General features: G+C 47.8%; 3 protein-coding genes across 11 annotated transcripts; 1 reads left to right on the top strand and 2 right to left on the bottom strand.

Moving 5' to 3' along the window:
• Nucleotides 1-1969: 1969 nt before the first annotated feature.
• Nucleotides 1970-4466, bottom strand: LOC127312352 (uncharacterized). 2 transcript variants are annotated; one of them, XM_051342894.2, is made up of 2 exons: nucleotides 4274-4466; nucleotides 1970-3271 (listed from the first exon to the last, which is right to left on the bottom strand). In XM_051342894.2, exon 2 carries the CDS (start codon nucleotides 3253-3255, stop codon nucleotides 2218-2220), a length of 1038 nt encoding a protein of 345 aa, XP_051198854.1. In that variant the 5' UTR covers nucleotides 3256-3271; nucleotides 4274-4466; the 3' UTR covers nucleotides 1970-2217. The 2 variants fall into 2 exon arrangements, with proteins under 2 accessions (XP_051198854.1, XP_051198853.1); XM_051342893.2 differs by having other exon boundaries at nucleotides 1970-3268.
• A 127-nt stretch (nucleotides 4467-4593) lies between these two features.
• On the top strand, nucleotides 4594-11399 carry LOC127312351 (uncharacterized). Of its 8 annotated transcripts, none has more exons than XM_051342887.2 (4): nucleotides 4594-7791; nucleotides 7987-8192; nucleotides 8330-8471; nucleotides 11365-11399. In XM_051342887.2, exon 1 carries the CDS (start codon nucleotides 4723-4725, stop codon nucleotides 7699-7701), a length of 2979 nt encoding a protein of 992 aa, XP_051198847.1. In that variant the 5' UTR covers nucleotides 4594-4722; the 3' UTR covers nucleotides 7702-7791; nucleotides 7987-8192; nucleotides 8330-8471; nucleotides 11365-11399. The 8 variants fall into 8 exon arrangements, with proteins under 8 accessions (XP_051198847.1, XP_051198849.1, XP_051198851.1 ...); XM_051342889.2 differs by lacking the exon at nucleotides 11365-11399 and adding an exon at nucleotides 9275-10030; XM_051342891.2 differs by lacking the exon at nucleotides 11365-11399 and adding an exon at nucleotides 9948-10017.
• Nucleotides 11400-13097: 1698 nt separating this feature from the next.
• On the bottom strand, nucleotides 13098-14186 carry LOC127317171 (putative cyclin-dependent kinase F-2). Its single transcript, XM_051347693.2, has one exon. The coding sequence runs from the start codon at nucleotides 14183-14185 to the stop codon at nucleotides 13214-13216; it is 972 nt and encodes a 323-aa protein (XP_051203653.2). The 5' UTR covers nucleotide 14186; the 3' UTR covers nucleotides 13098-13213.
• Nucleotides 14187-14499: the final 313 nt, after the last annotated feature.

The following is a 14499-nucleotide window of genomic DNA, read 5'->3' as shown; positions in this document are numbered from 1 at the left end:
CCGGTGCCAGGTCCGGTTTGAACCGGACGGCCGGTCCCAGACCCGGTCGACCGGCCGCCAGACTGGCCGACTCCGAGTCTGTCTCGACCAGATCTATTCTGGGTCGGTTATAAGTGCCCAGGATGCCCCCAAAGTTGCTACAGACCACGTTTAAGATAAACCCTAGTTCATAGTTGTTTGCTTTGCAACTCTATTGAATTTCTACATCCAATTACATTGATTTGGTGTGGAATCCCTGAAAGTCTTGTGTGATCAGTTGCTCCATTGGGAATTAGTAGATTGCAACCTACCGCTTCGTGGTCGGCGGCTACGTGCGCAAGTGTGTGGAGTTGCGAATATCTTGCAGTGTTGAGAGCTGTTACATTGGCGACAGGGACCAATCGAGAGATCTCGTTGCGTCATACAAGTTATCTTCCACTTCATCGTCGTGTTCCTCCGCTTCTACCACCCCGTGATCATCATCACCCCGCTGCTTACTGAGAAGATCGGGCCACCCCTTATCACCCTCGGCTCCACCTCCTATATAAGGGGGAGTCGAGGGAGAAAGAGAAGATCGATTTCATTGTCAACATAACCCTAGTTTTCTAGCAGTCGAGTACTTTTCCGGCTGAACCCTCGAGATCTACTTGCCCTCTACTTCCCTGAAAACCCTAGTCAACAATCTGTAGGCATTGACAAGTCGATACCTTGTCAACATGTCTATGAGATTATTCCCAGGTATTAGCCAAATAAGCATAATGGTGTATCAATGGAACAAGAAGGTAAAGGGAGACCCCCACTTCGACAAAAATGAAGAAGGGTTGTTTAGCCTCAAGCCGGCCTAAGGTCCGGCTGGACCGACCGTGGCACCGACTAGCCCGACGCCGACCGGCCCCTGGACCGGTGCCAACCGGGCACTATCCAGGGAGGTCTCCACCTTCGCCCGGTGCTGGCCCGGCGTACGGTCCAGCCTCATGCCCGGCCATGTCGGCCTGTGGACCGGCCTCCCCGGCGCGGACCGACACCTGCTCCGGTGACAACCGGGGACATGTACTGTAAGTCCCCGATCCGCCCCGGTCACGGCCTAGCGCCTAGTCCGGTTTGGACCTGTGGTCCGGCCTGTGGCCCAGTTGGACCGGCCCCTGCACCGGATGGCCCGGCCCCAGGCCCGGCTGACCGACTCCCTCGACAGCTTGCTGAGCTGGACAAGTTACAACGGCTGGATTTCGAGGGACCATATAAATACCCATTCACCTAGCTCAGAAAACTTAGGAACTACATTACAAACTGTTCTTGAGCTCTCTCTCTCATACTCCATTGATAGAAACACCAAAAGCCTCAGATCTCCCTCCTCCTCCACCCAAACTCGAATCCCTCCGGGGAAAAGATAGAGGAGGCCCTGATCTATAGTTCCACCAAGCCAAATCTTGTTCCCCCTTGTATTCATCGAGATACATGCTCTCTAGAGTTCCTTGGAAACCCTAGGTGGGCAAAAGAAGTCCGGAAACATCCGGGCTGTGGATTTGCTCCTGACAAGATTGTGAAGGTTTGGAGGCTACCGCAAAGTCTACCACAAGTGAGAAGAGCTATTCCTTCGTGGGATAGGCTCAGGAGAAGAAGGTGAGCTTTCGCGACGTTGGGGAATCCTTTGTGGGACCCCCACCTCTCCAAACGTGACGTACATTCTTGCAAAGGAAGGAAACACAGGAATAAACCTTCGTCTCCGCGTGCTATCGGTTATTTCTAACCGAAATCTTACTTGTGATATATCTGCCTGTGAGAGCCTTCGCGCTCGAGTTACTTGTATCATCATATAGGGTGCCTCACCTAGTTTGCATTAGGCTCACCTTTATATTCCGCAAAGCCTAATATTGCAAAGAAAGAATTAAAATTTGTAGAAACCTATTCACCTCCCTCTAGGTTTACCATCTCTGAACTTTAACATGCTACAACTCTGATGAAGACACTCACTTATATCATTTTTTACTTCCCAAAACATTGCAACTATGATTGCTATTATTTGCTTATAAATGTTTTCGAATTTACAAGAGAATTTCGTAACAAAACAATAAAGAAGATTTGTCTCTAATCATCATTCCTTGAGCAGTACACAGCTGCTACAGCTTGAAAAAAGTGAGAGAAAACGAAGATGCTCACTAAAGAGAACTACATGAATTCAACACCTAGAGTGATAAAAACATAGTAAAATCACCTTTGAGGCCTCCTCTGTACATCGGATTATTTTGTTGGAGTAGCAAATATACCAGGTTGAACCCAACGGCGCACTTCCGTCACAATCGACGTCGGTATAACTGTCTCGACAGTCCCAGCAACTAAATCGTATGCATATATATTTGTGATGGTCTTCAATGTGGCAGGCCCTGATGTGCCAGTAAAATACATGGTTGCATTCGTTCCATCTGAGCTCTCTGTCACTGAGCCACTACATCGTCTTGGATAGAATGTGTAGACTTTCCTCTCGCCTTCCTCCTTCACACGGATAGACTGACCCTTGCACAGAAACCAGCTGGTGTCATCCAACTCCTGGCCATCAAGTGGCGACCACTCCAAAGCTTCCATGTCCAGCTTGAAGAACTTGAAAGCACTTCCCCCTGTCGCTCGAAGGCACGATACGATCACAACTTCCCCATTGGACGCAACAAGGTAATGGGCATCTTGTATGCTCCACTCTGGACAAGAGGCCGTTCTCCATGTCATCTCTGTGATGTCGAAGATCAGGATCTGCCCAAGGAATTCGGCGCAAACAACCCATGTCCCGATCAGAGCCACGTCCATGATCAACGTGTTGTCGATTGGTCTGCACATTGCTTCTGAAAGCTGCAGATTGCTGGTATGCTTGTGGAGGCACCAATACACGTCCCCAGGACACACGACATGGACAGTCGGAACAACACTCATGATTTGGACGCACGCAACAACCAGAGGAGTTCCACGAGGATCAACATAGAAAACAAAGTATCCTTTGTTGGGAGAGTGAAGCACCGGCAGGTCAATCCGCCTGCCGGTGCTAGGGTGGACCAGGAAGACAATCTGCTCTCGGAAGTAAAATGGCTTGTGCCGGACCATGAGAAGCCAGCCGGAGTTCTCGAATTCGACAAAGGCATCTGGAAATAGCGTGCTTCTTATTCCGCGGATATTCCCACTCGAAACATCAAACAGCAGCCGCTTCTTGCTGTTGCATTCCACAGCAAACAAGGCCAATGGCACGTTCGCCTCTTCAGAGCTGCCATTCCTGTTGACAGCATTTGCTTCCATTGCTCAAGAATACCTGCTGGCAGAAGCATTGGGGACTGGTTAGAGCATCAGTCGAGCACATAATTTCTAATATGGTGGCAACGCTATACTAAAGAGTCGTATGGTTTAGCATACTCATTATTTTGAACAGCAAACCTCTAATTTTACCAACACCGCATTCTACGGAAAAATAGATCAAGTTCTACCAGGCACCAAACTAGGTGTAGATGTAGTGCCCTCACGTACTGTACTACTGTGTGTACATTGGTGACATCTATCTGCCACTTATAGTGGAGTGAGAACCGAGTGCGTCGTTTTGGCACCGGGGCTACCTAGAGCCCTTTATTTTAAACATTTGGAGAAACTCGTATTTCAAAGTTTCAAAGAATTCTAAAAATATATGTACATGTAGGAAAAGATGTATTTTTCAAGTCTGCAAAACCTTAGTTTAAAATATGTTGTACTTTACGCTACTCTACATAAAAAGACAAAATTATAGATCTAGATTTGTGAACAGTGCGATTCAAACCTTGTTAGATTTTGTCTTGTTTTTATAGCCTAGAATACATATAGTTCGATTGAAATTTTGAAGTGTACATCACATTGCCTGCATGTACATATTTTTAGTAGGATTTTTTTGAAACTTTAAAATGCAATTTTACAATCTTCAAAATAGAGCGGTTACAGGTAGCTCGAGTTCCAAATGCATTTTTTGACTAAGAACCAACTTAATTTGCTAGCACAAACCTACCAGAAACCAATGCTGAATAGCTAGTACAGTTTATCGTTTTAGCTTCAGTGTTTGACACGGCTACAACCCCAGACCTAGACCCCCCAAAAAATTCTTTATTTCACAAGGCTACTCTGACTGGCACCAACTGTTACAAAAATTAACTGCTCAAACAGTTACCTGTAGCAAGACAGAGTAGTGATCCTGATTTGGCGTCAATGGAGTAATTAAGCAGCTGTGAATCTAATGAGTCGATGAAGCAGCAAAGTCGATCACAGAAGGTGGACGGCAACAACAACAATGTACTACCTGAAACCGGGCGGACGCGATGGGCAACGGAGCCGGAGACGCCGGCGGAGAGCGAAGCTGCTACCGGACGTATGGATAGCGCGCGCCGGCTGCATAAATCGGCAAAGGACTCCGGTTGCGGCCTCCGATTCGGAATTGGAATCTTGGTTCCCTTTGAGAGGTGATCGGAGTAGCGGCCGGAGTCGAAGGTTGGAGGCAGGGGAGGGAGTGGGGAATTTGGGGAGGGTGACGGGAGGCTGCGGGCCGTCGGATCTAGCGGACGGCCCAGATCAACGCGCCGCGCATCCAGTCAGTCCCAAACAAACAGAAACTAGAGTGGATTGGGGAAAAAGAAAGGGAGCATGGCCGCCTCCTCCGCCTCCGCTCCGGCGCGCCGCTAAACCCGCACTAACCCCACAACACAGCCAGACGCTCCCGCCGCCGCAAAACCCTAAACCCCGCCGCCCGCCATGCGCCTCTTCGCGCCCCTCTCCCAGCGCGCCGCCGCCGCCGCCGCATCCGCATCCACATCCACCCCGGACATCGTCGCGGAGCTGGGCCGCGTCCTCGCCACGCGCCGCTGGAACAAGGGCCGGGCCTACAAGCGCCTGGCGCCGCACATCACCCCGGCGCTCGTCGCCGACCTCTTCCAGACCCCCGCCGCCGCCCCGGACCCCGCCGCCGCGGTCGCCTTCTTCGACTGGGTCGCGCGGCGCGAGGGCTTCCGCCACACGGCCGCCTCCCACGCCGCGCTCATCCACCTCCTCGCGCGCCGGCGAGCCGCCTCCGCGCGCTACGACTACGAGCGGCTCGTCTTCGGCATGCTCGGCTGCGCCCGCACCGCGGAGGACGCGCGCGCGTCCGCCGACGCCGTGCGGGCCATCTGCCGAACGGGTGCCGCGCGCCACGCGCTCTCCCCGGCCTGCTACAACCTCGCGCTCAGGTCGCTCGCGCGCTTCGACATGACGGACGAGATGGAGCGCGTCTACGCGCAGCTCGTGCGCGACGGGCTGCTGCCGGACACCAGGACCTACAACGCCATGATCAAGGCGCACTGCAAGGACGGCGACCTCGCCGCCGCGCACAGGTATTTCAGGCTGCTGCTGGAGTGCGGGCTGGAGCCGGATACGTTCACGTGTAATGCGCTGATTCTCGGTTACTGCCGGACGGGTGACCTGAGGAGGGCCTGCTGGGTGCTGCTGATGATGCCGCTGATGGGTTGCCGCAGAAATGAGTACTCCTACACCATTTTAATTCAGGGTCTCTGCGATTCGGGGTCTGTAAGGGAGGCGCTTGCGCTGTTGTTGATGATGAGGCAGGACAGCTGCTCCCCGAATTCGCACACATACAAGTTCTTGATAGCCGGCCTGTGTAGGGAGGGCAGGGTTGCTGATGCCAGGATGCTGCTTGATGAAATGCCTCGGGGAGGTGCTGTTCCGAGTGTTATGACGTACAATGCGATGATCACAGGGTACTGCAAGGCAGGGAGGATGCAGGATGCGCTGGGGATCAAGGAGCTGATGGAACGAAATGGGTGCCGCCCGGATGATTGGACATACGGCATTTTGATACATGGCCTCTGTGATGGGAAGATAGATGAAGCTGAACAATTTCTGGACAGTGCTGTTAAAGGAGGTTTTACACCTACGGTTATCACGTTCACTAACTTGATCGATGGGTATTGCAAAGCTGAAAGGATAGATGATGCACTCAGGGTGAAAAATAATATGATGCTGAGGAAATGCAAACTTGATATAAACGTCTATGGAAAGCTCATCAACAGCCTCATTAAGAAGGATAGGTTAAAAGAGGCTAACGTGTTGTTAACTGAAATTTTGACAACTGGTTTAGTTCCGAATGTGGTCACCTACACGTCTTTTATTGATGGCTATTGCAAGATTGGGAAAGTTGATTTGGCACTAGAGGTCTTGAAAATGATGGAAAGAGATGGTTGCCGGCCAAATGTCTGGACCTACAACTCTCTGATGTATGGGTTGATTCAGGATAAAAAACTTCACAAGGCAATGGCGCTCATAACTAAAATGCAGAAGGATGGAATAACTCCTAATGTTATCACCTATACCACTTTGGTTCAAGGCCAGTGCAAGGAACATGAATTTGACAATGCTTTCAGGTTATTTGAAATGATGGAGCAGAGTGGTTTGACACCTGATGAACAATCATACACTGTCTTAACTGGTGCACTATGCAAAGCTGGAAGGGCTGAAGAAGCTTATTCATTTCTTGTTAGAAAAGGAGTAGCCCTAACCAAGATGCTATATACTACTTTAATTGATGGTTTCAGCAAGTCAGGCAATAGCGACTTTGCTGCCACACTCATAGAGAGCATGATCGATGAGGGATGCACGCCAGATTCATACACATATAGTGTACTGTTGCATGCTTTATGCAAAAAAAAGAAGCTGCTGGAAGCTTTGCCGATACTGGATCAGATGACTCAAAGGGGAATAAAATGTACCATTGTTGCATATACAACTGTAATCAACGAATTGATCAGAGAGGGGATGCATGACCATGCTAAAAGGATGTACGATGAAATGGTATCATCAGGTCACAAGCCAAGTGCAACCACATATACTGTATTCATTAACTCATACTGCAAGGAAGGTCAATTGGAGGAGGCTGAGAAATTAATTGTGGAAATGGAGAAAGAAGGTGTTGCCCCTGATGTGGTGACCTACAACACATTCATTGATGGCTGTGGGCATATGGGATATATTGACCGCGCATTTCATACCATGAAGCGCATGATGGATGCATCATGTGAGCCAGAGTATTGGACTTATTGTATTCTGCTCAAGTATCTTCTAAGAGGGAATCTTAATGTCAGTTATGTAGACGTTTCTGGCTTGTGGAACTTAATAGAGTTGGATACTGTTTGGCAGTTTCTTGAAAAGATGTCACAACATGATCTAAAGCCCACAACAACGACATACAGTTCTCTCATTGCAGGATTCTGCAAAGCCAGCCGTATTAAAGAAGCATGTATTCTTCTTGATCATATGTGTGGAAAAGATATAACACCCAATGAAGAGATATATACATTGCTTATAAAGTGCTGTTGTGATACCAGGTCCTTTGAGAAGGCCTCGTCGTTTGTTAACAACATGATAGAATGTGGCTTTCAGCCTCATCTTGACTCATACCAGCTTCTTATACTGGGTCTCTGTAACGAGGGAGAATTTGAGAAGGCTAATTTGTTGTTCAGCGACTTGCTTGAACTGGGCTATAATCATGATGAAGTTGCATGGAATATTCTAAATGATGGTTTGCTCAAATTTGGTTATGTTGATATATGTTCACAGATGCTGTCCACCATGGAAAATAAACACTGTTGCATTAGTTCTCAGACATATGCTATGGTGACCAATGGCATGCATGAGGTGTCTAGCAGTCTGGTTGGTGAAGTCAAAGGAGAAGCTACTTGAGTCAGTCTGACTGATGTGTTCATGCTAGTAGATTTGTAAATTCCATTGCCCTCTCTGGTGAGCACTTCATCTGGACCTATCTGTTCAATGGTAAGTGTCTACAAACTTAGTTGACGTAATTTTGTGTTCCATTAGTGCACTTATCTTTCCTGATTTTACAATTGACTCAACGAAACTTTTGCCTTTTGCTTACAAACCAATACATTTTTAGATAGACCTGTCAAATATGATCCTTTCATCAAGGCATGAACTAACTAAAATGTAATCCTTTCTTCTTTTGGCCAGGAAGACAGGTGCAATTTTGATATTAGCGAGGCACCTGCAGGTTACATGGAGCACTGCATTGAGCAACATCCAGTTAGGATGCCGTTTGATCAGCTAAATGCTAATAGATATTTTGCTCAAACTGGCCAGTTTGCCGAAACAGGATATTCATACCAATTCCTGTTTCTAGTCAAATTGAAGGCACTTCTCATCATCGCAGTTGGGAGGTACTGCATGGCTTCTGCAAACTATGTGCTACCTCGTGTTGCTATGCATTTGGTTATCTACAAAGCTAAACAAGTTAGTCATACTGCTCCTTTTTCTTATGTCGATCTTACAGGCACCATCCTTCCTTTTCATGCAGATAGTCACTGTCAGGCTCTCCACACCTAGGACTTACGGAGTTCCATGTCTTGCTTTGCTTTGGGGGCAATAAATTATAATTGTCATTCTTTCCCTCTGACAATATTAAACTGTCTACCTCTACAACACCTATTTATGTTGAGGTTCGTATAAGTCCATATAGTGTGGTGCGAAGTAACTCATCAACTGGAAGAACTGAACTAAAAAATTGTTGGATAGGTAGATATATGTACTGAGTAAAAAATTAATATGTATATAAACTTGTTTAACTACTACCTCTTTTCTTCAACGTATATTACCATGGGATGCTTGCAGTCAACCATTAGAAATGTTGACCATAATGTGTGTGAAAGTACATTTGATTCATGTTGTAGTATTCTTTTATGTTTTGCACACTTGTTTGTTCTCTATAAAACACATTATGTTCATTAAATTGCAGTCATAGTCTCCGTGTTGGAGACTGTAAAAAGTAACAGAGGGAGTAGGTTTTCTGTTATTTAGCCCATGCTTGATATGCCTTCAAATCGTGGTTTAGCCAAGAAAGGATGGTGGTTTGGGTTGAATTTTGCCACACTGGTACATCAGTTGTTGTCCATGGTGAGACTTTGACAACAGGAAACATGATACCTTGAGGGGATATGTTGTAAAAATGAAAATAAATAAATACTCCCTCTGATCCAAAATAAGTGTCGGAGATTTTGTACAAAGTTGGTACAACTTTTGTACTAAGCTCCCGACACTTATTATGGATCAGAGGGAGTAGCAAAATTTGTATAGACAAGCAACTTGCTACCGGCCTTTGTTAATGTGACCGTGTACCAGCCTTGCAGCCTTGCTCCTATAAATTCTTGAAATTTGGTTCTTCTCATTTCAAGGACAAAGGCTTAAGTAAGCAGAATAAAAATATGATCTCATAGCATCATTAATTTAGATGCAATATTTACAGGTGTACATGATTCTTTTCCCTAAATGACAACCTTTGGAGTGATAATAATACCAGCATTCATGGCCCTGATTTGATTCATATCCACAGACCAGGAGAACCAACCAGTCAATGTTTAAGTAGCATGATGACATTGGATTCACTATTGGGAAACAACAGCGGACTTATCCCAGCCTCTCTTAGTCCTACTATAATGGTCTGTACTATGTGAACTTCGAAGAAGAAAATGCAGAATTCGACTCTAATTCTGACTGTAGGAATCGTGCGAGATGATAATCTGATCTGATACCGTTGTGGCTTTGCTTACATATAACACTTTCTCTAACAATTATTACAGTACTTTAACTGATAAGAGTAAATTGCACCACAGGTTGCATCTGTATCCATAAACTAGAAATCTGAATATATATGCACGAATTATAAAGATTTCATTAAACATGGTAAATCAATCTGTTCCCACTCTCCTTTCTGTCCTTGTGGTGCCAGTATGTCCGCCATCAAGGCGCAATTGTGCCACCTGGCTCCAGGGCAATATCGGATAGGCCTTAAGCCTCATATCCTACCATAATTGATAACACATGCATGGTGTGTAGCATCACCTTTTCTATAAAGCCATATAGGTATAAGAGTTTACTTCAGGCTTTATTAGTCTAGTTATTAATGGAATGATGCTCAGGTGATCAGGTGCAAAAAACACCCTCAACTGAAGGGTTGGGTTCAGGTATTGCACTGAAAATTGGAAACGATTCTTAATTCAGAGAGACCAAGGCTTAAAATATTCTTAGCCTGAAGTAGGCTATTAGCCTCGGTTGTCAGACCCGAACCTGCTACTTGATGCCCTGCAGACCAAGTAGTCTCTTGCAGGGGAGGCATGATCCTTGGCAGAGAAAGCTAGAACAAGCAGGAAAAAGATGGAAAAGGTAGAATAAGGGCACGGTGAAGACAGAGGTAAAGAGCATCCCACGCGGAAAATCAAATCTGATCTCGGGTGCATATGCACCCGGTATGTATAAAACATATTTCCAAACCGTAAAAAATTTAGGAAAAAAATTTAGCATGTAGAGGGACATGTTCTATGTGTGCACGTAAATTTTCACCTAAAACCAACATTTTTTGTACCCTGTGTAAAAAAGGCAAATAATGCCTCAAAGAATAGACTATTTTAGCACCTAAGATTTGTCTTTTTTGCACAAGGCATGAAACATATCGGTTTTTGCTGAAACAACTTTGTAAGCATGTAACATGTCAAGGTATACACAAAGAATTTTTATTTGCATTTTTCTAACATTTTTAAATATATTTAATATACGTTTCAAATAAATGGTGCATATGCACCCGGGTGTAGAAACACCCTGTCCCATCCCATGATGCTTTACAACAACAACAACAACAACCAAGCCTTTCAGTCCCAAACAAGTTGGGGTAGGCTAGAGTTGAAACCCATAAGATCTCGAAGCCAAGTCATGGTTCCGGAGCGTGGATAGCTAACTTCCACACACCCCTGTCCATGGCTAAATCTTTGTCGATATTCCAAACCTTCAGGTCTCTCTTAACGGACTCCTCCTATGTCAAGTTTGGTCTACCACGACCCCTCTTAACATTCTCAGCACGCTTTATCCGTCCGCTATGCACTGATGCTTCCGGAGGCCTCCGTTGGATATGATACCATGATGCTTTATGATTATAAAATCTGAACCATGGAACCCACCGAGTGCTGGCTCCAACTTTTAGCGTTGGGTAGATTTCAGATTAAGTTGTGGTTTCAGACTACCGAACCTAGGTGGAATTAGTGAGGCAGCGACAAGCATATGCCACCATAGCTTATGCCCTTAACTGAAGAGGCTCAACCTAAGGTATGCCTTCTACGGTTTGTCGTCACAGTAGTCCATGTATTCTGTGGATGTCAAGTGCAGCATGTTTTCTCCGTCGAACATATCTCTGATTCTGGGCTTGCAAAATAGCTTTCTGACAAATCGTGTTGTGTTCCCCATTGAATTATCATTGCTTAAAAATGATTCCATATTAGCCATAAGACCAGAACAGTATTATAATTGTTTTTTTAACCTTTGACTTTTTGTCCGTCCCTTATACAGGCATATGGCTCCAGAATACTTATTTTTTTACTCACCATAACAAGAAGATTTGTGACCTTTACTTCTCAAATTATCAATCTTTTCTTGAATATGATTTTGACCTGATATGTTTCCTTCCTCTTCAGCGATATCTCCCTCGTCGAAGAACCATGTCGATCTACTGTGCTACCGAGCGAGGAAGAAGGTGCGATGATGAGGGCGCGTGGACCTGGAGGTACTAGCCGGTGCTCTCTTGCGTGGGTGTTGGGCGTGCGTGTATCTGTAGGTGCGGTCGGCTTCCAGGAAGTGCAGCTGGGCAACCTGGAGCTTCCGGCGAGCTGGGCCACACGCGTGAGGTTGATGGATTCCGGCGACCCGTGCAGAATGATTCCGGTGGAAGAGGATCGATTCTGGTGGGAGCTGGCCGGTGGATGGCGGAGGGATAACGCTGGTGCGAACGCGAGATTCCAATTTTTGATAGGGTTATTGATGTCTTTTCACAGTGTTTTCACCTGGTTGGAACATTTGTTTAACGTCTTACAAGTATGTGTCATTACAAAGTATCACTATCACACTCCAATCTTGGAGTTTTAAATTTGTCCCCGGTTTCAATATAATTGCTAAATTATTTCAGCATGTAATGACACTCCAATTTGGAAATTTTCAAATTATTTCAGACTTCTCCAATCTAGTCGTTTTGAGATTATTGATTTTGCTCTGTAATGTATGTCAATCTAGCTAGTCTTGCAAATAGACTACTATCATGTAGCAAGATAGTCTTGCAAGCATGTGCACTAGCATAAAAAAAGCACGGACGCACATACCAACAGGTAACCGCACGCGAACGCAGCGCACATCAGCTAACGCGTGCGCACGCTGCGCACAGCAGCTAAGGGCATGTACAATGGTTATATCTTAGGGATACCACGTAGGATAATTGATGACATGGAGGAGAGAGAAATAGAAAAAAGAGGTTTGCCTTCTCTTAGCTAAGAGATCATCTCTTAGCAACAATCTCTCTCACCACATATTTAGGGATGTCTCATTACTAGAGATAAAACTAAAAAAATGACCCATTGTATATCATGTTTTATTGTTATATCTAGACTACGTGGTGGAGTTAAGATAAGACGGTCTTATCAACCATTGTTCATGCCCTAACGAGGGCGTCTGCAGGAACCTGCGAGACCTGCACTTGTCCGCGTAGGTGCGTCCGCAGGCTCCTGCTTGTCCTGCGTTCTGCACTAGCGGCTCACGCGGCTGAAGCGGGCTCGTCCGTGGACTTGTCCACCTGCATGCAGAGTGTGTGTGTGTGTGTGACAATGTTTTAACTGTCATGTTTCTGAAATATTTTGCTACTCTTGAAATTGAGGTACTTCAGTATTGATAGCACAGTAACAGGTGTGTTGCAGTTTCCTCGTTGGGTTGCAGAAAGGCAGATCTTATCCTTCTCAGAACTGAAGTGCTTTTTTAGACAGAAAATAGTACTCGCAAGAAATGCTCTGCTTGCAATTCCGTTACAACAGACAGATTTGCACACCTTTAAGCATGCTTGTACTTTCATTTACAGGTGTTCACGGCCACTAAGTTCATCATGGTAATATAGTATCGTAGGATACAATGTACAAACTGGAATCAGGAACGAAATGTGCAGGGAAGTTCAATCCAACAGAACAACAAAGGCCAATCATTACAACAAATCATCTCGTGACCTCGAGGACTGAACAAATACACTATACACCCCAAGGTGATGAAACAATCTCACTAGCCAGCAACGCGGCAATCTGCATCCGAAATGTTGATAGAGCAGGTATCCTTCTGCTTGGGCGACGCCGGCGTTTCGTCCACGGCAGCAGCAGAGGCAGGGATGTCAGCCGGAGATAGCGAACCACGGGCGCTGGAGCGCCGCCGCCGCCGGCAAACGCTTGGCAGGGTCGCACGTAAGGAGCCCGTCCAAAACCTCGAACCCGTCCCGTGACAGGCGCTCCTCGGGGAACAGCTCGCGCAGCCGCGGGTTGCCGTGGGCGCCGCCGAGCACATCGAAGATCCTGAGGAGCTGGTCCGTCGCCTTCTGACCCCTGAACAGCGGCTCGCCGGCGAGCAGCTCCGCCATGACGCAGCCGAGGGACCAGGCGTCCACGAGCTCGTCGTAGTCCGGCTTCCCCAGGAGCACCTCCGGAGCCATGTACCAGAGCGTGCCGGCCTGGCCGCGCGACAGCCTCCTCTCGTTCATTGACACGGCCAGCCCGAGGTCGCATATCTTCACCACCAGGTCGCCGCGGCCTTCGCCGACGCCCAGCCCGAGGAGGATGTTCCCGGGCTTGATGTCCCGGTGGACGATGCGGCGCTCGTGCATCCCCCCGGCGCCGCTCAGCAGCTGCCGCATCACGCGGCGAGTCTCCTCCTCCGTGAACGGTTTGCCGCGTCGGCGCAGGATGTGCGCGAGGCTCGGGCCGACGTGCTCCAGGACGAGGCTGCACTCGCCCGTGCGCGGGTTCCGCGCGATGCCGTGGAAGCCGACCACGGAGGGGTGGCCGCGGCACGCGGCCAGGTAGCACGCCTCCCGCAGCAGGTCACGATGGAGGACGTGGGAATGGTGGCTCGTCTTCTTGCAGCCGGCGCGCGCCGGCGAGCGGCGGAGGTGGGACTTGAGCGCGACGTCAATGCCGGTGGCGCGGTGGCGCGCCTTGACGACGACGCCGAAGCCTCCCTTCCCGAGAATGCGCGTCAGCTCGTAGTCGTCGGTGCTCCCGATGCGTCGTTTCTTGCAGGAGCCGGCGGCGTGGTCGTCGATCATGGCGTGGATGGCGTCTTCGGCAGTGGTAGCTCGCGTGGTGGCCATGGGATGTTTTTGCGAGCGAGGAGTGGTGGCCGCGCATATGTATGTGCAAGAAGTGGCACCTTTCGAAACAGTTTTCGTGGCGCGCGCGCAACTCATTGATCATGCCAGTGTTGAGTCGGACTCGGACGGGAGGGAGAACGCGCTTCCGTAATCGACACCGACTTCCGTAAATGGATCCATACAAGCTGCGGGAGTTCTGCTCTTCTGCAATTCCGCATACAACCACCGGCTTGAGACTTGAGAGCCCTAGATTGCAAGCTCCTGAATTCGCACCCATGGCCGCGCCCGCGCAGAGCCCGCTCCGCCGCTGGAAG

The sequence above is a fragment of the Lolium perenne genome, chromosome 7, assembly GCF_019359855.2.
Source record: "Lolium perenne isolate Kyuss_39 chromosome 7, Kyuss_2.0, whole genome shotgun sequence".
NCBI classification, from domain to species: Eukaryota; Viridiplantae; Streptophyta; class Magnoliopsida; order Poales; family Poaceae; genus Lolium; species Lolium perenne.
The sequence above is the reverse complement of the archived record's forward strand: the minus strand, read 5'-3'. Positions and strand labels throughout refer to the sequence as shown.